Source organism: Vanellus vanellus (assembly GCF_965231255.1).
Source record: "Vanellus vanellus genome assembly, chromosome: Z".
In the NCBI taxonomy this organism is placed as follows: Eukaryota; Metazoa; Chordata; class Aves; order Charadriiformes; family Charadriidae; genus Vanellus; species Vanellus vanellus.
Genome location: NC_138908.1, coordinates 1,229,698 through 1,251,611, shown reverse-complemented (window position 1 = coordinate 1,251,611; position 21,914 = coordinate 1,229,698). Strand labels below are relative to the sequence as shown.

At 38.5% G+C, this 21,914-nt stretch overlaps 1 protein-coding gene across 1 annotated transcript; it reads left to right on the top strand.

Annotated features, from left to right (window-relative positions):
• Nucleotides 1-166: 166 nt before the first annotated feature.
• Nucleotides 167-21,443, top strand: ARSK (arylsulfatase family member K). Its single transcript, XM_082497913.1, has 8 exons — nt 167-328; nt 5,211-5,340; nt 7,702-7,861; nt 13,528-13,810; nt 17,681-17,852; nt 19,131-19,355; nt 20,816-21,040; nt 21,126-21,443. The coding sequence occupies exons 1-8, from the start codon at nt 182-184 to the stop codon at nt 21,389-21,391; spliced, it is 1,608 nt and encodes a 535-aa protein (XP_082354039.1). The 5' UTR covers nt 167-181; the 3' UTR covers nt 21,392-21,443.
• Nucleotides 21,444-21,914: the final 471 nt, after the last annotated feature.

Genomic DNA, 21,914 nt, shown 5'->3' with positions numbered 1-21,914 from the left:
CGACGGTCGCCGGCCGGCCGCCATTTTGCTTGGGGCACTGTGGGAGATGTAGTTCCCGCCTCCCGCCGTCCCGAAGCACGCCGAGAGCTGTGGTGCGCCGTGCCGAGGGTAGCGGGCGGCGCCGGCTGTCAAGGCCGCCGCTCCCCTCTCTCCGGGAGAGGGGTTTGACGGCGGCGGGGCGATGCGGGGCGGCGGCGGGCCGCTGGGGCGGGCCGGGCTGGTGCTGCTCCTCATGGCCGCCGCGCCTGGGGTGGGGGCGAGGCCGCGGCCCGCCGCCCCCGAGGACCAGCCCCGGCACAGCGTGGTGCTGGTGGCCTGCGACTCTTTGGTGAGTGTCCGGGTGAGGGAGGGTAGGGTGAGCGGCAGGGGCTGCCTCGGCGGGGGCACGTCGCTGGACCTGGCCTGACTGGGACCTCCGAGCATGTGGCACCGGGGGCTTTCCGTGGCTTTGCCCTGGCTACAACCACAGCCTTTCGAAAATAGGACTGGTTTTTATTCTCCATCGCCTTCACGGGGCGGACGGCTTTCTTTGGACGATGAGGGCAGGCCTTCGCTAGGTAACTCGTGTTATCTAAACCAAACTTCTCATTCTTCCCGAGAGTGTGCTCCGTGTTCTCATCAGGTGCGTTGCAGTAGTCAGAAACTTCTGCATAGCCGGTTCCTGCGGTCAGCTGTGGTACCTACAGCCTGTCACTGCGACTGGAGGCAGGTGGGGGCACGCCAGCGGGACTGTGGGGCAGGGCAGCAATTCACAGAGCAGACCTGGTGTGCAAAACCAACACTTTTCCAATGGCCTGAAAAGCAAAAAGCAAAGTGTAATAAGTAATTTGGCAAAAATTTTGCTTCAGCTAAAAATGAATGTGTGCTCGCTATGGCTTCAGCTAAGATGGGTGTCTGCTTGCTATGCATTTGGAAAAGGGATAGTTTTAAATAGGATATCAGACGAAAGCAACAGTTAGAATTTGCAGAACAAAGGGTAGTGTAGTTAGCTAAGATAACCACAGAAGTGTAAAGAATGAAGAAGCCACAAGAAGGACATGGTGATAAAGACTTTGGCCCTCCCTCCATGGACTATCAGGAAGACCCCTGAGGAAGCATACCGCCTGGGAGGGGGGCATGTTACATTCCCAGAACTCATTGATTATGTATTTGGAGGTGGGTCGCGTTCCAAAAACTCATTGATTATGCAAACTATGTTCCAAGAAGAAACATGAATAATTATAAGGAATATGAAATAAAAACAAGTGGTTGTAAAGGGAAAAATGAGGCACAGGAGGAGAAACCCCCTGTGTAACTCCCAGCGCTGTAATAAATATTCTTTGCTCCACCGAATTTGCCCCAGACTAAAATTCAATACAGTGAGCGCGTTTCTCACAAAAGGAAGGTCACTAAACCCTGTGATTCCCACCATCATACATCCGAAGAACTTTAGGTTTCCACAAGAGATGAAATGGAGAATTTCTGTGATAACAGATGAAATGACTGAGTTAAGATGTTGGGCATATATTGACTTACTCAGACTTTTATTAGATATAACAAATACTACAATAAACTTGTTAGGTGAGTGTCTACGGCTAAAAGGATAAAGGAACAATTGGGTATGTTTTTATAAATTTCTAATGGCTTTATTACAGTGATTTATTGATACATTTTTTTTAATCCCCAGACACATAGAAAGGATATTTTTTTTCATTCACATATACTAAGTGTATTTCCTTGCTTACAGCTAAAGACAGCACATTTTTTCACCCTTTTCCCACCATGCTTCTATCTGCCTGTTCAGCATGCTGGAAAAGCTTTTGTCAAGGTTTTACTTTGAGGAAAGCCTTGGTTTCTCTGCCTCATCTGAGCGCTCCTTCCTGTTAAATCAAACATAAGCTCCATGGTATTACTTCCAAGGACTTTCACATCTCATCACTTCGCATTTGCTGTTGAGAAATCAACTTGGCTCCCAGTCTGAGAATGCCATCCTTGACAGCAGAGGTAAAAGTCCTTGACTTCTTGCCTGCTGGCTGTCATTCTTGGGAGGAATTCTTCTGAAGTATTTGGTAAATATGTATTATCCTTTTTCAAACCCCTTCTTAAAACACATTTGCTATGACTTAAAGTGATAGATCCTTATTTACTTTCTTTCCTCTGACTGGATTCTTTGTTTATATTATTTTAAGAATATAATCTCTCTTAACGTTCCAAAGTAAAGTGTGGTTTTGTAGATGAGAATTTTTCTCCAAATTTTCAGCTTTTACTAAAACTATTATTTACCAATAAAATGCCAAATTTATGACAGTTTGGGTTATGGCCAGTTTGTTTCCAGGTGCTAGCAGAAGCTGCAGACAAATCTTGATAAGGCTTTTATATGTCGTCCTGTAAACAGGAGGATTCTCATGACTATCTTAGGGGGATTAGTGAGGTAACCCTTACAAAAATGAAAGACAAAACTCAGATGTTTGTGATGTTCTTTACAAAGAGGGTTAGGAACAAGGTGCTGTTTCTGAAAAGTATCGTATTTGGTAGTGCATACAGGGGAGAATATGTTAAAAGAACCATTGTGTTGCATAAGTTTTTTATGAGATGGATTTGAAAGCAGAAATAGATGAACCATTTTGATTTCATTGCTAGTAGAGAAAAGGAAGAATTGAGTACTGTTGAAACTTAAGTTTTTTCTGGAAAAAAAAAGGCTTAAGTCCTGCAGGCTGTCAAAAGGTGTGGGCTTTCATGTGAAAGTGTGCCTGCCTTTGTCACAGGTGATGCTGTCTAGGAATGACTCATGCCTGTTTTGTAAAGTGTGACAAAAATTTTCTTCTCAGTGATGCTGGACTGTGTTTAGCCTCCAGAGCAGTGATTTCTTGCTTGAACAGCCAGCTTTCTGCTGTTGTGTCACATCAAGTGCTGGGCTTCTCACAGGGCTTGCTGGTGGAATGTGCTAGTAGGCAATTCAGCTCCTAAATTGCTACTTGAGGTTAACTGAGTGATGACAGGCTTTGCTTACAATGCAGCTCAAGTTCCTGGGTGAAATGTGCTTGTTTGTGTTACTCCGAATAATTGTATTGCCTCAGGTACTTCAAAGCCCACAAGTCCTACACAGTTCTTGGAGAGCGGATTTCCAGAAATAGCTGTAGAGCTTTTACCTTCTCAGCTTGTTAAAGAAGCTTGCTTCTTTGAGTGAATAGACATGTTGCCTGTCTGTCCAGTATCAAAAGAAGGAACACTATGTCTCCAGCTGTTCAAACGAACAGTATCTTTGTTGGGAGAAACTTGTGAATATGTTATTTACAGGATGACAAATCAGGTGTGTACTTTCTAAAGGGCACTTTCAAAGTTCCTTTCAAGTTCATATTGTAGATTTAAGCTTTATTTCCAGTTTGTCCTACTGAATGGCACAAGTTAGAACACAGGAAGTTCCATTCAAATACACGGAAAAACTTCTTTACGGTGAGGGTGACAGAGCACCGGCACAGGCTGTCCAGGGAGGTTGTGGAGTCCCCTTCTCTGGAGATTTTCAAGACCTGCCTGGATTCAGTCCTGAGTAATGTGCTCTGGGCAACCCTGCTTTAGCAGGGGAGTTGGGCTAGATGATCTCTAGAGGTCCCTTCCAACTCTGAAAATTCCGTGATTCCGTGAATGCTTGTTCTATTTGCCATTTGTAGTAGTGTACAAAATTAGGTGATCAGTCTTTTACCATATTCTGATCTCCAGTGGCCCGGTTTACTGGGTGGTCATCCACTGCAATGTGGTGCTGGGTTGCCACAGTTAGCTCTCTTGGTGCCAAACAAAGTGATTCTCTCTACAACGCTGCATTATCCAATAGCATTTTCTGCCAGAAAACAAATGGAAGGAATTGTTTCCTTCTGCATGCAGTCCCTGCATTGAACTCTAAAGAGTGAAGAAAATGACATTATTCTCAGACTATGGACATAGTATATGAGCAATGGCTGGGTGGCTAGTGAGGTAATGAAGTGCTCATGCTGTAAGGTTAATATTTTAAACAATGTCAGAATAATTCTAATCTTAAAATATTTCAGTAGATTTCCTACTGTGGAGCACAGTTACACTGAGCTTAACTCTGCTTTCTGGCTTCTTTCTCAAATGTTGCAAACTCTTATTATTTGCAGTATTCTGTGTAAATTTTCACTTGGAGGATGAGTGCCTACCACTGGGGAATCATGGGTAATGGAAGCAGTAGTAACACAGACTGTAAATTCTTCAGGTTTGCTCTCGCTTATCTTTGGTTTTGTTTTTTTTGGTTCTCTCGCAAATTATTCCAGAAAATTAAACTAGTAAAACTAAAGTGAAAATTAAGAAACACATCTGTTAATGTGCAGAAACAACATAGTATGAAATCGATAGGAAGTCTTACATTGTCTGATCTCTATTACTAAATGCTGAAAACAGAAAGAAACTATTGTTCTTTCCATGTAAGCTTGCCTAATGTCTCATATAGGAGAATATTATGTTAAATACAATGTTTGTTTCAAACAGTTATTTTCAAAACAAATACAATCTTGAAAAAAAAGTGCATTTTCTTAATTAATAACTGTAGAGGCTAGCAGTTCTCAGAACCCCTGCATCCATCTACCTGTTTTGTTCTAAGCTAATCGCATTTTCTGTTATCCTTTGGAGTTTTCACTATGACTCATGCCTCAGAAGTGTTTGTATCTGTTTCAAATGTACCATTATTTAAAGGTGAAATTTCACAGAAGGTAAGGCCTTGGTCCAGCATCCCTTGAGACTGTTCATGTTCTTTACATTTTGAACTAGATGATCAAAGGTCTTCATCTGAAGCAGTCATGAAGTTTTTATTAGTTGAATAGAACTATCTATTCAGTATTAAGAGAAAGCAACTCTCATGATTCACTCTTGGTCATATCTCCTGATTTTTGTTTATGAGTCAGCATGAGCAAAGTGGTCATTCAGGTGAATATTTTCTGTTGAAGAGGTAATACCTCACTGAATAATTATTTAGAATATGTATAGTGATAGAAAAGAAGTAATTTTACTATGAAAAAGTCCAGTTATTCTTTACATTACACTTTCACAAGTAATCCATTTTATATTGGTCTAATTAAAGCTTCTCAATGCTTTATTCTCCGTACCTGAGTAGAATGGACAATGTTTGAGTAATATACGTTCAAGGTAATAAATCTATGAATTAATGCAGCCAATAGTTTGGGATAATGCTGTTTACATAGTTTTTCTCTGTTTGATTGCAGGATGGACGCTTGACATTTTATCCAGGAAACCAGACTGTGGATTTGCCTTTCATAAATTTTATGAAAAGATACGGCGCTGTCTTTCTCAATGCTTATACCAATTCTCCAATTTGTTGTCCTTCCCGTGCAGGTAGGACCAAGCTAAACATCAGATAAATACTTGTGCTTGTCAATTTAGATGTGTGGTAATGATGGGAAATTTGAAAGAATTTAATTTTGGGGAGTTTGTTTTCTTTTTCAATAAGACCCAATTTTTTTATGTCTGAATTTATGCAGTATTCTCATGTTTGATCTGTTTCTCTTTTCTGTTTCTCATGCTTCTTCCTTTCTTTTCTTTTTTTTTTTTTTTTTTAATTCTCCTTTTTCCATCTGTGTGTGAGCTCCCAAATCTTTTTTGCAAACTTCACTGAAGCTCCAGTATTTTTAAAAAATCTTCAGGATTTGTAGAGAAATTGCCAGTTTGTCTGTGGCAGTGCTGAAGCTGCATTCAGAACTACTCTCCTTTTCCAATACAAAGTTAATATATCACTTTACTATTCTCAGGAAAAAGTATTAAATAGTAACAGCTGAATAAATCGGTGGCTGTTAGCACTGCCTTCCAATGACATTTATTTCAAACGTTCTGATAAATACATAATTTATCCTTTGGTAGCTTTAATTGAATAGTTCAGTATTTTTCTTTACTTGCTGTAGTCATTGTCCTGTGCTCAATTTCACGCTTGCAAAATTTGCCAGGAAGTTAGAAGGAAGGATTCTTGAATCAAAGGTTACATATTAAAACATTTCTAGCCTTTTCAATTGTTGAAAAGACCCTCCAGAGATGATGTAAATGAAAGGGAGATCCCCCTTTCTCTCAAGCATACATTAGAAAAAGCAACCTGTCCTGACTGCAGCAGGCACAGGCTGTCAAATTTAGTGTTCAATATTCCATTTATTGATAACCTACTCCCCTTTTCTGTTTCTCAAAGTCATATTTTAAGTGAGTGAGACTACATTGTCATGCCATCAGTCTTGTTTTCTTTTTCTTGATTTTTGAGTCTTTCAGCCAGTATTTGTTGTTGAGAACAATAACTTTGTGTTAGGTTATTTAAGAAGTTTTGTGACAATAGCAACTAGTGCTCCCAATAAGGAAGAGGTTGCATGATGAATTCAATAATTTGTCAATTCTGTTTAGCATTTTAGGTGGTCACAGAATCACAGAATGGCAGGGGCTGGAAGGAACCTCTGGAGCTCATCCAGTCCAACCCCCCTTCCAGAACAGGGTCACCCAGAGCTGGTTGCACAGGGTCGCGTCCAGGTGAATTTTGAATATCTCCAGAGGAGACTCCACAGCCTGTCTGGGCAGCCTGTGCCAGTGCTCTGTCACCCTCAAAGTAAAGAAGTTTTTCCTTATGTTCAGGTGGAACTTCCTGTGCTCTTTTTTGTGCCCATTGCCCCTTGTCTTGTCGCTGGGCACCACTGAAAAGAGTCTGACCTCATCCTGTTGGCACCTGCCCTTTACATATTTACAAACATTCCCCTCTCAGTCTTGTCTTCTCCAGGCTAAACAGCCCCAGGTCTCTCAGCTTTTCCTCATCAGAGAGATGCTCCATGCCCTTACTCGTCTTTGTAGCCCTCCACTGGACTCTATCCAGTAGTTTCTTGTCTTTCTTGAACTGGGGAGCCCAGAACTGGACACAGTACTTCAAAAACAGAGTCCATCAACATCATCATGACCCGTGGTCAGTCATCACAAATGTAGCTGTGAAACAGCGGGACATCTCTTGTTTAGCCAGGAGCTTGGAGACCTGCAAGGAACTGAGGGTACATCTGTTGTGGAGGTGTCAGGGATGATAGTGGAAGAGATGGTGGGAAGGTGGACTTTGGGGTTGGAAAAGTAGGAGTATTGCCATGGTATGGGGTTGGGGTTGACACTCTGTTCTTACAGGATATTTCCATTGCTTATGGAACAGCTTAGCTTCATTTTAGGACTCTCTTTGACTCTAAATTAGCATTGGGAAGAGTCAACGATTCTCCACAAATTGCAAAGAAACACTGGAATTCACTAATAAAAACTTTCATTATAGTTCCTTTGCAACTCTTCCCTTGGTTTCATTTCTTGTTGGCCTCTTCTTTAATAATTTGGCTTTGTTTCTACAGCTGGTAGTGAAGTAGATTACCTAAAAAAGATAAAACTGAGGGCGTATAGTATACATAAAAATAATATCTTCTAATTCCCTCCACAAACATGTTAACTTTAAATTCACATTAAAATCTAACTGAAGTAAGGGGAGATAATGTTCAATAAATCTTGTGTTGATGATGAAAAAAAAGGTTTGGAAGAGTAATACTTTGTATTCCCTTTGGATCACAGTGTGGACATTTTACCCCTAAAATAATGGGAAGATTGATCCCTTCTCAAGTGTATTCAACTCAGATTTAGGTAGCAAGTACGACTTCTTTGTCAAAAACCCTATCTCTCTTTTTTTTTTTTTTCTTTTTTTCCCCCCAGCTATGTGGAGTGGTCTTTTCACTCATTTAACAGAATCTTGGAATAACTTTAAAGGTCTGGATCCAGATTATGTAACATGGATGGATCTCATGGAGAAGCATGGCTACCGCACACAGAAGTATGGGAAATTGGACTATACTTCTGGACATCATTCAGTAAGGTAATCAGATAGATTCCCCTGCAATGAAATGGACAGGAGTAAATAAATCATGTAATGGCCTGGTAAGTGGTTTCTGTCTCTGATTGAAATGGTAGTAGCTATCATTTAAAAGAAATTGTGCTAGGAACCTGTCAGGGGTCTGCCTTGCAAATTTGTACAGAAGGCAGCATATCCCATGCAGATGTACTTTGACTTTTACCTGTAGCTGGAAGGTGAATGTCAAGACTGTGGTTTTGCCCACCGTGAGTGAAGGTTATTCTTGATAATGGGTATGGCTACCTAAGTGAAATTCATAAACTGTTATTGCCTTGGGACTTCCTGGCTTTATTACATCAGCAGTGTAGGAAAAGCAGAACAAAGAAACATGTTTGATAATACTGGAATATTAAATCTAGCATCACAAAACATGAGGTGGTCTTTTTTTTTTTAACGCCATATGTTTTCACAGACTTGTGCTCTACTTCCTATGCTGTAAAGCTTTTTTTTTAAAAAAAAATGACTAGAATTACAGCAATTTATGAAAAATACTTAAACATTTAGAGACTAACTGCATTATGTTCAAAAAACAGTAAGCATAATTTGTCTGGGACAGTTGGGTCGAAATAGGTTGTCTTCCTTTTGTGTAGTTTTTATGAAAATGCACTATCTGTCTGATTAATAACGATATCAGTTGTTGAAATAGTAACAAAGAGTAGCATTTTCTTTGATATTAAGCAGGTTCAAGTTACTTAAAATTTCCTCACTTCTGTCACTAAAATGAACAATCAGAAGTTGAAAGGTCACATTACTAGTTAATAGTATGTTGCCCCTCCACACTCCTTTTTATGTACAAAATAATTGATTAATAGTATCCACTTCAGAATGCTGCCAAAGTAATAATTTCCTCTCCAGTTTAAGACCATCAAAAAAGAAGAGAAAGCTTTTTCCCATATACCTCTTCTGCACTGGAAGTAAAAGATTATTCAAATACAGACTTACAGAAAAAAAAAATGTTTACTTACTTTACCAGATGGTGTATATATTTGTGTACTACTGATGCTTTTGTCTTGTCTCTGTCTGCAGCTCTTCTTAGTAACTTAGCATCTAACTATGAACAGATGGGTGTTCTACCCCTGGTCTTTTGCTTTGAATTTTTTTTTTTTCTGAAGACTGCATTATTCTTAAAACTTTTTTTTCCCAGTAAGAAACAATTACTTGTACAATGTACTAAAAAGTCATCTGCTACAGTATTATTCTGATTCTTTGTACTTGCTTACATGAATATCGGGAAAATTTCCTCTCTGGCAAGAAACAACTGAACGTTAAGATGAATGCTTACAGATGTTCGTATTGTTGTAGTGTAGAGATGGTTGGTTGTGACTTCTTGAGGCATTCATGCTTTTCAGAAGAGCTTCGTCTCTTACTGGCACATACTGTAAAGTGCCAGTAATAGCCCATTCTTTGAGAAAGCAAAAGGCCAGTTTTTGTTCTGTGTAATGTCGCAAGACAGAAACGATTCTGTGGGTGCATCATTCTTAAGCATTTCTAGAATAGGTTTTCAGTACATTAAAATTACTCTGAAAAATGAACATTTTCTGCAGTATTATGCAGACCCTTACACTTTTCTTCTGAATCACTTTTGTGCAGAGAAAATTCTGTGTTGCCTAAATAGTATATAGTATGCAGTCACCCTGCCCTTCACTAAGATAGAAGAAATGTTTAATAACATTGAAATCTCATTTATCTCTAATCTAAAGTCACTCCAGGTTTAAAGAAGAGCAGCTCTAAGTAATTCCAGAAGTTCCTGGCTTTTCATATGGTAACTGGAATACAAAGGTGGCACTGAAAAAAAAGGTTGGTTGCATATAAGCATCTGGATTCCACAAGTCTTGCTTTCATTTCCCTGAGTTGAAGACCATAGGTGAATTGTGGCTTCATTACAAAGGTCGTCACACGAGGAATGTCAAGCTGAACAACAGAAAGTCCTTAGTTCTCAAGTAAATTTTATTGTGTAGGAATTAATGCAAAGAAAATCTTAATGTGAGATCATATAGAAGAGGAACATAATTTTTATGTTGGTTAACTTTCTAAGTTGGTAAACCCTGCCAACTAACAATCTCACACCCACAAACATAGTCACAAATACTAAGATTTGTGTTCAAGTAGTCTGAACAGGATTGCTGGCATGTGATAGGGCAAGGGTTGCCATCTGATGAGGTCTTTCATATTTTCCTGTTGATTTGTAATGATGAAATGGCATTTTGCATAGGTATTTCACACTTTTTAGGACTGAAAAGTTGGTCTGATACTTTGCCTTGAAATTTTGCTTACTTCAGTCTTCAGGAATATTAGGCAAATAGCCTTTTTGTTTCCTTATTGTGGCTCTTACTGTACTCTGCTTTTCTGTTGGAACAACAGGAAGAGGAATGGCACACAGAGTACACGATGACCTGGTTGCCATCCTGCTATCAGGAAGCTGCTGACATGTCATTTGTACAGTGTACTTAACAGTGACAGTCCCTTCTTTAATAGTGACCTGGTTTGCTGATGTCATTCATGTCATTGGCTATCGATGCACACCACTGCTTTAACCTTACTCTTGTACTTGTGTCTGGTACTCTCATGTTTGAATGGTTCTGTTGGTACCATTCTAAGTATTTTTGTTCCAGGTGTCCGCAGGTGAGAAATAAATTAAGACAATTCAGGGTTTTGCAAAACTGTAGCAGCACCAGTATCGGTGGAGTTGCAATCATGTGCTCTGATTTTTCTCATTCTGCCATGTATAGATTCATCTACTTTAGTGATAGGGTTCGAGTCTTACAAACAGAAATTATGATGTAACCATATAATCACATCATGGTTACAAAGCTCTTGGTCCTACGAGGTTGAATTCTTAGGCCCTTCAAAGATAACAGAAAAGTAATGAAGTCTATGCTGTTGCAGTTTTTAATTACCTTTTGTCCTAGGTCTTTATCCTGCATTTTAACCTGGTGCAAATTTTTGATACATTTTTTTCTAACTTTCTCTTCAGTGGGAGTTTGAGATCTGTACTTAACAGGATCAAGCCCTTATTGTTATTTGAATAAGTGTGAGTAGGGCTTGGGAATAAATGAAAACAAACACAATTAGCCAGCCTTTCTGTGCCTACACAAAAGGAATTTGAAAATGGCAGTTTACACAGTTGTTAATTCAAAAAATGAATTATGCAAATACAGTTCCTCAGCCAGAGAAAAATATGCACCTGTGTAGACATTTAAAAACCCTAAGTAGCCAGTTAGGTAATCTATAAATAGTGTAGAAGAGTTACAGTAAAGGTTCCCGTTCATTGTGAAGATAATTAAAATGTCCTGCTGTTTTAATTTCTTGTTGAAAAGGAGACTAGCAAAGGGATATAGAACAGTTCAGCTAGTGCAAGATGAGTAGTAGATTCAGCGAAGATCAGCTTATTCCAAAGAAACTGATTTGACAGGACACAGCAGGCAGTATTGCTGCTTTAGACACTTTTCTTAAGCACATATGTTGTTTCTTTAAACAACAAAACTGCTACTGCACCATGATCCCATACTTACCAAATAAAAAAAGAATTATTAACTTTTCTGCTGCAACCTTTCAGTTGTGTGACATATATTGATTGTTCTTTGTCCTAACCTAATGCAAATAGTGCATTGCTAACGCAAATCGTATCTGTAAAGAAGGTAATTTACATATCTCAAAAGTTAAAATACTTAGTGAAATATACTAAGTAGCCATTTGAATATGACTTACTCATAATGATAATTATACATAGCTGTGAATTAACGATATTTGAGGAAAATGGCTTCTATGAAGTGCATACAAAGAAATACATACTAACTGAGAGAAAGAGCTGGATCTTTAGCCTCCAGACTGTTGAATATGTGAAGTCTCTGCTTCCTGTCAAAAAGACTCTATGTGTCCTTTGGAATGTTGGTGGCCATCTTCTCTTAACATTTAAAACAGATGCAGTTACTTACTGTCATGTAATTACTTTCACTTAGGTTAATAATGATGGTAGTTCGTTAAGCTTTATCGTCAATGTTACGTTGTTGTATTTGCATCCTTTATTGGCTTTTTTTCCATTGTGTGTGTGTTACAATCATTGGAGTGCTATCTGCTGGCAAAGGAGGTATGATCCCCCTTCATTCCCATTGAAAGTGTTGAAAATTCAAAAGCTTCAGAAGTTATTTCCAATAATTATTTGTCATGTACTTGTTCTTTCCTTTTAAATTCAAGGATTGAATTTAGCATTGCCCCCTTTTTGACCTCTCCACCTGGACTTTTGAAGATTCTTATCTTGACATATCTTTTTCTCCTCTTCTGCCTGAAGATTAGCTTTCCTCTTGGATGTGTCAGAACATCTCCTGTGTTGATACAGAATGTGGAAGGGATCTGAAGTGGAGGGTTTGGGGGAGGAAAGACGTTTTGGGGGTTTTGGTTTTGTTTTTTAACTTGATCCTAACCTCAGTCTGATTGGATAGTCAGACTATGAAATAATTTTTTCTATATAAGTCAGTATTATGACATTAGATGCAATTTGACACACGCATCCACACACCCACCCCTTTATCATTGTTTCATTTTAATGTTTATAAAATATGATTTCTCTGTAGGCCATCTAGCTACCTTAATTTATTCTATGGCATTTTTTTAAGTCTGTTTACCTTGAAAGTGTGAGCTTAAACAAGGAGTTAAAAATGTCATTACAGATAATTCTGAATAGTTTTTCTGGAGGTTAAAAGTGCGCTGGTAAAATTCCTATGGGGGCAAAACTAGTTAGATGTTCTTTAAACAATAATAATGCTGTGTTTTGACGAAAGTACGTGATCAAACCTTGAGCAGTTTCATATTTTCTTTCATAATTTCTTTGGTTATATTGAAATTGCCATGAGCAAAAAGTAGTCAAGGTCTTAAATGGCCTGTCCTTCCAACCCTTTTTTATGGCAGTTGTGGTGTCATTCATACCGGCAAAGAAACAAGGACATCTGCAGCTCAGATTTCTCAGTGTTTTAGAAGAGGCAACAATTGTCATGATATTAGAGAATCTGTTCCAAAAATATTTTGTTATTAAAATGTTGTCTTTATTTTCCCCATTCTTGCTTTCTCCCTACACTCTTCTACTCTGTTACTCCCTTTTCTTGATAGGATTTATCAGCTACATCAAAAGCAATTGTACAAAATAAATTGCTCTTACAGATTTTTGTTGTGATAGTGTTTGAAAATGTGGTAATAGTACACTGCAAAATCAGAACTTTGCTTCTAAAGGCAGCCTCTCCAGGCAAGTTATCTCCCACAGGACTTTTTCAAATAACAAAAATCTAAGGCCCTCTTTACCAGAGATGTATTTGAATCCATGCCAGAATGGGGAACGGGGTCAACAAGATGGAGGTGCTATTTCTAAATGTTATTTTCTAGAGTTGAGAAGAACCATTCTGACATGAAGTTATAATAAGAAAGAAGAATCAGAAAAAAAATGGCTAAAGGTTTGAGTATAAAATAGATGCACAATAGCTATTGATTGATTGAATAACAATTCTCCTTTATGTAGAAATTACAAATAGATTGCAGCTACAAATACAGGAAAATTTCAGTAATTCTTAACTCTTTTTACTTGGAGGAAAAGTGAAGAAAACATTTTCCGCAGAGTATGTGTCTTGTGTGTGTATTTTCAGTAACCGTGTAGAAGCCTGGACTAGGGATGTTGACTTCCTACTCCGACAAGAAGGGAGACCCATGGTAAATCTTACTGGTGATAGGACACACGTGAGAGTGATGGAAGCAGATTGGCGGAATACTGATAAAGCAGTAAATTGGATAAAGGAAGAAGCCATTAACCTTACTCAACCATTTGTTCTTTACTTGGGACTAAATTTACCACACCCATATCCATCACCCTATATGGGAGAAAATTATGGATCCTCTACATTTTTAACATCTCCCTATTGGCTTGAAAAGGTATGCGAAGGTGAAATTTAAATATAAACTTGTTTATAACTGTGTTTATTATGAACAGTATTTTATTACCCGTGTTTTTTCAAGTCAGAACCAGTTTTGATATTTCAGTGCACAGTAAGAAAGCACTTGGATGAGATGTTAGATTACTGATTTAAGGCTAAGTATATAGAAATGAAGATTTTTTCTTTCTGTTGTAGGAAAGGGTTTGTTAGCAGTAGTCACTGAATCAATAAAGAAATTTGGAGTTCCATGGCTAGAAACATATTAAACAATTAAACCATTGCTATACTTAGCTGTAATTGTTTTTTAAGTAATGGTCTGAAGTTCATTGTTTATAACATTCTGTATTGTGCTTGTTATAAATGAAGCTATATGTAGTCGTTCTGTCTGAGTTTTATAGTGAGAGATTGACTTTTCCTACAATATGAACCTAGAACAAGAAGCAGTAAGTCACAGCAGAAGTCTCTTTTCTGTTAACTTCTTTCCATGCTACTGTAGGTTTTCAATGTTTTTAGAATGCAGTAAAGTCCCATTATGTTCATATGTGGGAAGTTAGCAGATAGCACTCTGTCCCAAAGAAGTAGTAAATATTTTTGCTCTCTCTTGTGTGGCCTCCAGGTGCCATTATCTGTCATAAAAATATAAATGGGTTCCAACGGCATAAAGGCATTAAGATTCTCTGCAGCTGAAGAACTGAGAAATAGATTGTGACGAAACGGGAAAAAGGACTTCACTGAGAGGTTCAAATTAACAATTTATTTGGACTTCACTCACAGGTCCCATAGGTCACTATTGCAAGTTCTAGGTGTACAATGGCGATTACACTATTGCAGTTTAAAAATTAGCAGGATCCACTATTGTGAGCTACAAATGATCCCGACAAGTAACAATACAAACCACAAATGTGCTAGATATTAATACCTTAAAAGAGTGCACCAATTACAAACTTAATAGCATGTCACATACCTTACGTATGTTTCTTAGTCACTTACCCTCTCTCAGGTGAGGTCGCTCAATCCCTGGGAAGTTACCCTGTACAGCATCCTGGGGGGGGGGGGGGGGGGGGGCGGATCTCCTAGGGGCCAGCTGTATCCTTGGAGGATTCCCCGTTTGTCTCCCCAGACCCCGCGGTTTATATTTCCTGACTCGGTGAGGGTGATTACGCTGTCTGGGATATTTACCTCTGGTGGTGCGATAGCGAAGTCTCTGTTGCCAATTTGTGATGTCTGGCACTTAGCGTCACGGGAAGAGTGGTGGGATGGGACTTGGGGCATTTTGTTTGTTAAGGGCCATTTGGTTTTGGTTGTTCTATGCCATCTTGAGATAAGCCCGGGCTGAGCTGTTTTGCAGCTCCCCCCAAGTTCTCTCTGCACAGCCAAGGCACGGCGGAGATGGAGCTGAGTGGGATGGCAGCTCCCTGCCTCTCACCTCTGGTGCTCTGGAACCGGCTTGGCTGGCTGCTCCCATACATAGATTTGAAAAGACTTTATGTTTATTTAATAAAAAAAAACAAAGCCATACACAATTTATATAACTCATTTGGCCTTTTCTACTGGGGAACTGCAAAATCTGTTTACAGAAATACAAAGACTTAAAAAAAGGGATATACAAATGAAGGTTGAGAGATGTGAATTTCTGTGTGTTATTGAGGGTTGTGGGTTCTTCTAGCCATGGTGAGACGTCTGTGAGGAGGGGAAGGGTGTGGGGAAAAAAACTTCATTTGCAAAAAGCGAGATCTAGTTTGGATAGTAAGGAAAATTTTGTAGGTGCTAATTGGTAGGTTAGACATGTCTTGGGAGTGGCGGTACCTCTATAACACTTCTGAGAAATTTTTGTCATCCTTAATCCAGTACTTAAACTCCGTAGTTTGCTGAGGTACTTTCCACCACTACATGCACATACTCAGTTGTGTGAACCAGAGATTACCATTTATTGACCATTGGCTGATGCTTCTGGAATGTATCTATGTTTTGGCAATGGAAGAAGTCATCTTTGAAAATGACAGAGCTCAATCTCATGAAGAAATTAGAGTGCATAGATGAAGAACTTGAATTAAATTACATGTTTAATATGGAGCTAGTACAGAATGGAGTATCAACATGGTATGTTTATGAAACTCTGTGTTGCTAAGCAGATGGTCCCCTGTGTTCTTTACAAGCTGGCACTTTTTTAAGGCATGTGGCTTCTTTCCTAGCTGTGAATTAACACAGACAGACAAAGGGATTATGACTTTGTGACTGCTTAAAACTAGGTTGTAGTCCTGTAGAAAAGGGTTCAGTCTTCTGACGAATCATGGATGGAGAGGGACACTTTTTGCTCCTCTTATATCTTAATCAACTAACAAATAACCATTTGAGGAGTCTAAAACATGACTTTATGTAGCCAAGGGCCTTCAGCTATAAGAAGATCACTGAAGTAGTTGTTTGCTATTGTTTTATCTTCCGTGATTTCTTATTGCAGCCTATTTTTCTATAGGGCCTAAGGAAACAGGTTTTAGTATGTCTGTCTGACTATTACAAAGCCAGGGTTTATCCCTGTGTTATGGGCACTTTAACTATTGCTGTCTTACCAACTGTTTAGATGACTTAATACATCTGCTGGATAACTCAGAATATGAACTGTTGAGGGAGGTGGAGCTTTGTGGGTACTGGAACTTATGGCTGTAACAGCACTGGTGGTCAAAGACGCCACATGCTCGAGAGACAGACTATGCTAGTAGCTCCCCAGACAGCTCTTAGTTATGTGTGCCAGGATATATATATACCAGTAAACAGAGATGTAATACTTCTAGGGACTACTTTAATCTGGATGCTTTTGTGCCACATGAATTCCCTAAGTGTCTCAGTTATTTTGTCAGGAACCAGGGCTGCCCATGTCTGGGGCCAGCCCAGGCAGGGATCTGTGGCTGCAGCCCTGGGAACATGCTGCTGCGCGGGCACTGGAATTGTTATGCCATAATCTAGGCCTCAGCTCTGTTTGTTAGTGAAGATTTTTAGAGGTAAACGAGACCAACACCTGTGGTTTTACTTAATAACTTAAGTTTTCCATACTGAGATTACATCTTCTCTGCTTTGTGGTAATTTGTGCTTTAAGTCTGCCATATAGAGGTAATTAACTGTTAAATGCAGCAGTTAAGGGAATGCTTACAAGTATGACAGCCTTGGCTAAATGTATATGACAAACCTTGAGACTCTAAAGCTGGTACTGCAGAACACATTATCTGAGCATGCCAATTTGAATATGCAAATCCAGCATTATTTGTAATTGATTGGCTCCTACATTTTAGTTTCAAACTGATCTTACACTTCTTTATAACTAAATGGATTGACATCTGTGGAAACAAATAAAAAAGTAATGGAAAATTTGACTTCTTTTTATCAAGATGTCAAGGCTTGTCATCCACTGTCCTGGAGACATTCCCAGACTAAGTAAATGTCCATGTTGCTCAGTAGGCTCACATAACACCTGATCATTTTGATACATGTGGTTTGTAGTTACCCTATAGTTAATGAGACACTATGCCAATACTTCTGTACTTACTCTAGAGTACAGTTCTAGAAGATTGTTTTGTGGTATCTCTCTTAAAAAAAAAGGTATCAGCTGGTAAAGCACATATTTCTGGCTCCTAGACTTAGTTTCTAGCTGATTTTTATAGCGCTCTCTTGGAATGACTTGATACCTGTGGAAGCAGAGGGGATGTACGGAGGAGTTAGCAGCACCATATAACAGAGAAGCAGCTGGTGTTTCCTGGACCACAAATTGAGAGCTGTGAATTTATGCTAAAAAGTTTTAAATTAAATGTTTGGTTTTTTTTTTTTTTTTTTAATTAATTCAGTTGCTAAAGTAATGTTAATTTCCTCTTATTTTTAGGTAACTTATGAAGCTATTAAAATACCCAAGTGGTCTTCTCTTTCAGAGATGCATCCAGTAGACTATTACTCATCTTACACCAAGAATTGCACAGGAGAGTTTACAAAGCAAGAAGTGAGAAGTATTAGAGCATTTTATTATGCTATGTGTGCAGAGACAGATGCCATGCTGGGTAGGTAATGTTTCGATATACAGTGAGTTTTCTTTTTCTGACTTTTTTAAGAAAGTGCTGATAGGGCTGGTCTTCTGGAAAAAAAAAAACAAAAAAACAAAAAAACAAACACACACACAAAAAAAAAAAACAAAACAAAACAAACAACACACAGTTCAGATTTGTGAGTAAATCACATGGATGTATGTTGCTTCATCAGTCTATATGATAAATAACTGCATAGCTTTTAAGGCTATTGTCATGGTGAATTCAGAGCACTCTGAAAAGTAATCACAACCACCAGTCAGAGACTCTGTGAAGGCCCAGTAACTGCAGCATAATGTTGCTTAACCCATGTACAAGAGGAACTAATATTCTTTAAGTGTTAACTGAAATAATGGAAACATTTGTGAAGGGGGCAGACCAGCAAAGCAAAGCTGGAAGGACAGATAAATTTTATGGCACAAGTAGTTTCCTTGGAGATTGATTTTGAATGCATAGACTGGATGACAGCTATTACAAATAGACTAAACAGTAAGATTACCTTTGAAGTCTCCCTTAGCAGTGTATTATTGAAAGTTAAGAAGAAGAAGAAAAAAAATATAATAATTAAGCATTCAGAATTCTTCCTAGTTTGCAGCAAGGTCTGCATACAGAAAAATTATAATGCAAATTGGTCTTCATTTACAGTACTTTATTTCTTAATTTTTGAAAAGTGACCATAAAACAACAAGAATTTCTTTGCATTCTAATGTGAAATTAAGTAGTCTGTTTAAGCAAGTATCATCTTAGTGTTTTAACATTAAAGATGCACAAGTGCTTTGCTTTGCTACTGACTTCATTGATCTTGCCTGTATTTGTTGCACAAATGTATGCCCAGGGACGTTGTGTAAGGATACAGGCACAGGAAGGACAGGCTTCCTCTGATTATGTGTAAGGAATGTAGTGTCAGGGCTTCTGCTGCCCTATTTTACTGCTGTTGAAGTAAATAATAGTAGTTATGCCAGAAATTAAACAAAAGTGATGATAGCAAAAATGCAGCTTGTCCTGTGGTGCATCCTTACCATTTTTATGGTTGTTCAGTGCCCTCTGCACTTCATTGGGAGGCAGACACCTACAACTCATTGATGACTGTATGTTATTCTGGGCTGAACGCTTTGGGTTCTGCCTTCTGTGGCAGAGAGAGGAGTTTCCAACCCTCCACTAGGATGCCTCGGGGTTTGCATGCTGCTTTGCAGGTACTGAAGTTGGAAGGCATATTTTGAAGGTATCTTTTTCAGTATTTTTTTCTTGTTGCAGGTGAGGTCATTGCAGCTCTGAGAGACACTGGGCTTCTTAAAAAAACGATTGTTATATTCACTGCAGATCATGGGGAACTTGCTATGGAACACCGGCAGTTCTATAAAATGAGCATGTATGAAGGAAGTTCCCATGTTCCTCTTTTAGTTATGGGGCCAGGCATAAAAAAGCAGCAGCAAGTACCAAACATGGTCTCTCTCGTGGATATATATCCTACTATGCTTGGTGAGTTAAGTCATTTCAAATGAAAATTTTTTCCCCGTTACTATTATTAATACGCATTTGTATTATAGTCAGAATTCCATCTACACTTTGTGAGGCAACGTACTAACACAACAGGAAATAACAATTTATAAGTGGATGATACATACAGACTTAATACAAAATACAAAAAATTGATGTAAAAATTAAATAAGGGAGCTGATGATGTTCCTTATTACTGTTACTGTCATCAACGCAATTACAGTGAATGATTATACATAGGATTATTTGTTTTTTATCACCCTTTTATTTTTTACAACAATCACATGCATTTTAGATATGAGTAATCCTTACTGGCCTTCATACCTAACAGTTTACTATAGAAATTACAGTGTAAATGCATCCAGATGAGATTAAACCTGAAAGGATGGCAGCTTCATTATCTATCAAAGGAAGGAATGTCCTTTATGAAGGGTTACATGGAAGAAATGTCATAAAGACTTTGTACAGGAAATGTATGATTGATCTGGACAAGCATAATAAGATAACGGATATCCGTTCTTACCTTCTTGGGTATGGAAATACTCATTACGGGGCAGAGAATCAAATAAAAAGACTGACTTCATATTGCATTCTAGGCTTTATCTGGGATCCTTTAGGCTACTGATCAGAGAATTGTTCTTTTCGAGGCAGCCTGCAAAGCTTGCTCTTTAAGAAGTGTCCCATGTACAGTGCGATTGTCTGAGAGAATGTGGGGCAGTAGATAAAACTGTACTTCTATCAGTAAAAGCCAGTGAAAAATCCTTTTCCATGTTGTTTTAAGTTGATTTTCTAAAACCAGAACAAGAGACATTTATCTCTTCTCAAAACTTTTGAACCACTCATCCAGTTGAAAATAGGATATAATCTGAGCAGGTTTCTCTTCCAGTTTCTGATATCAAATCGTTTTTTTATATATATAAAGCAATCTGTATTAGATGTGGTTCTTACATAAGTTATGGTATCATATGTAAAGATAAAGAGCTTAGCACTGTTATTATCAAAGAAGTGCATGGTTAGGCCGTGTTGGATATGGAGCTTTTAGAGTCCTTTCATGCGATGACAATCTCTTTCTCCTGCCTGATGTGGTCAGAGCAGAAGGGGAGGGCATAAAACCATGATTAAAAAAAAATATAAAAAAGCACCACCCGTCACTGGAGGCTATTGCGATCAGTTTTAGCAAATGTTTGTTAAAGATGGACTTAGACATAGCTGATACTGCTTTTGATCAAGATGGTGGGCAGCTGACCTTGGAAAGTTCCTTAAGTTTTTTTTTTATTATTTGTGTATTTTGGGGTTCCTGTGTTCTACAAGGAGAATAATTAGGAATGCCTGCTTTATTATTGTAATAAAATTTACATTCAGACACCTGTAGCATTACATTAGGTTTTTTTAATCACAGTAACTGCAGTAGTAGCATTTTGACTTTGTCTATCTTTGCTTAGATATAGCAAGAATTCCTGTCCCACAGAATCTTAGTGGATATTCTCTTATGCCACTGCTACATGGAAAAGCTGAAAACAGAGTCTCACCCAAAGGGCCTCGGCCCTCGTGGGTGTTGAGCGAGTTCCACGGGTGCAATGTGAATTCTTCCACATACATGCTTCGAACTGGCAAATGGAAATATATCGCGTACTCAGATGGCCGTTCAGTACTTCCGCAACTGTTTGGTATGTTACAACTTTTATGTCCTCACTGACTGAATAATTTACTTAAATGCAAATTGGCTCGTAACTGACTTTTTGTTTGTTCCAGACCTTTCTGATGATCCAGATGAGCTAACAAACGTTGCCATAAAATTCCCTGTAACTGTACATTCCTTGGACAAAATACTTCGCTCCATAGTAAATTACCCAGAGGTTTCTTCTGCTGTTCATGAGTATAACAAAAGACAGTTTATGAGTTGGAAACAAAGTTTGGGTCAGAATTACTCAAATGTTATTGCCAACCTTAGGTGGCATCAAGACTGGTTAAAGGAACCAAAAAAATACGAGAATGCAATTGACAAGTGGCTTAGTTGAAGTGAGTAAATAAAAACAACCTCAGTTTCATATGACTGAGGATATGAAAACATTCTGTGTTTGTGATATTATGCTGTATTTCAAGTGTTAGAGTTATTGTCTTATGTAAGCTGTTGAAAACCAAGATGCCCGAACTATTACTGCTTTGTGTTAGAAAGCCAAAAGCATTTTCTATAACTAGCCAGCACAACAAATCTAGATTTTTATAATTCTGTAACACTTAAGTATACATAGGAAGGATAGTACATAGGTACTAATTGTGTGTATGGAATATTTAGCTGGTTGCAAAAGTGCAGAGTATTAAACATTAGAACTCAACAGTAATTTCCATTTCTAAGGACAGGTTAAAGCAAGGGTTATAGCTACAGTGTACTGTCGTGAAATGTGCTGGAGCCCACTTTCCATCAAGATGGATTTTAAGTCCACAGTGAATACACATTCATCCACCTTAGAGAAGCTATAGTAGTTAAAATACAATCAAAAAGTTAACAACTGACATTGGTCTGAACGTAGATGCAGTTTA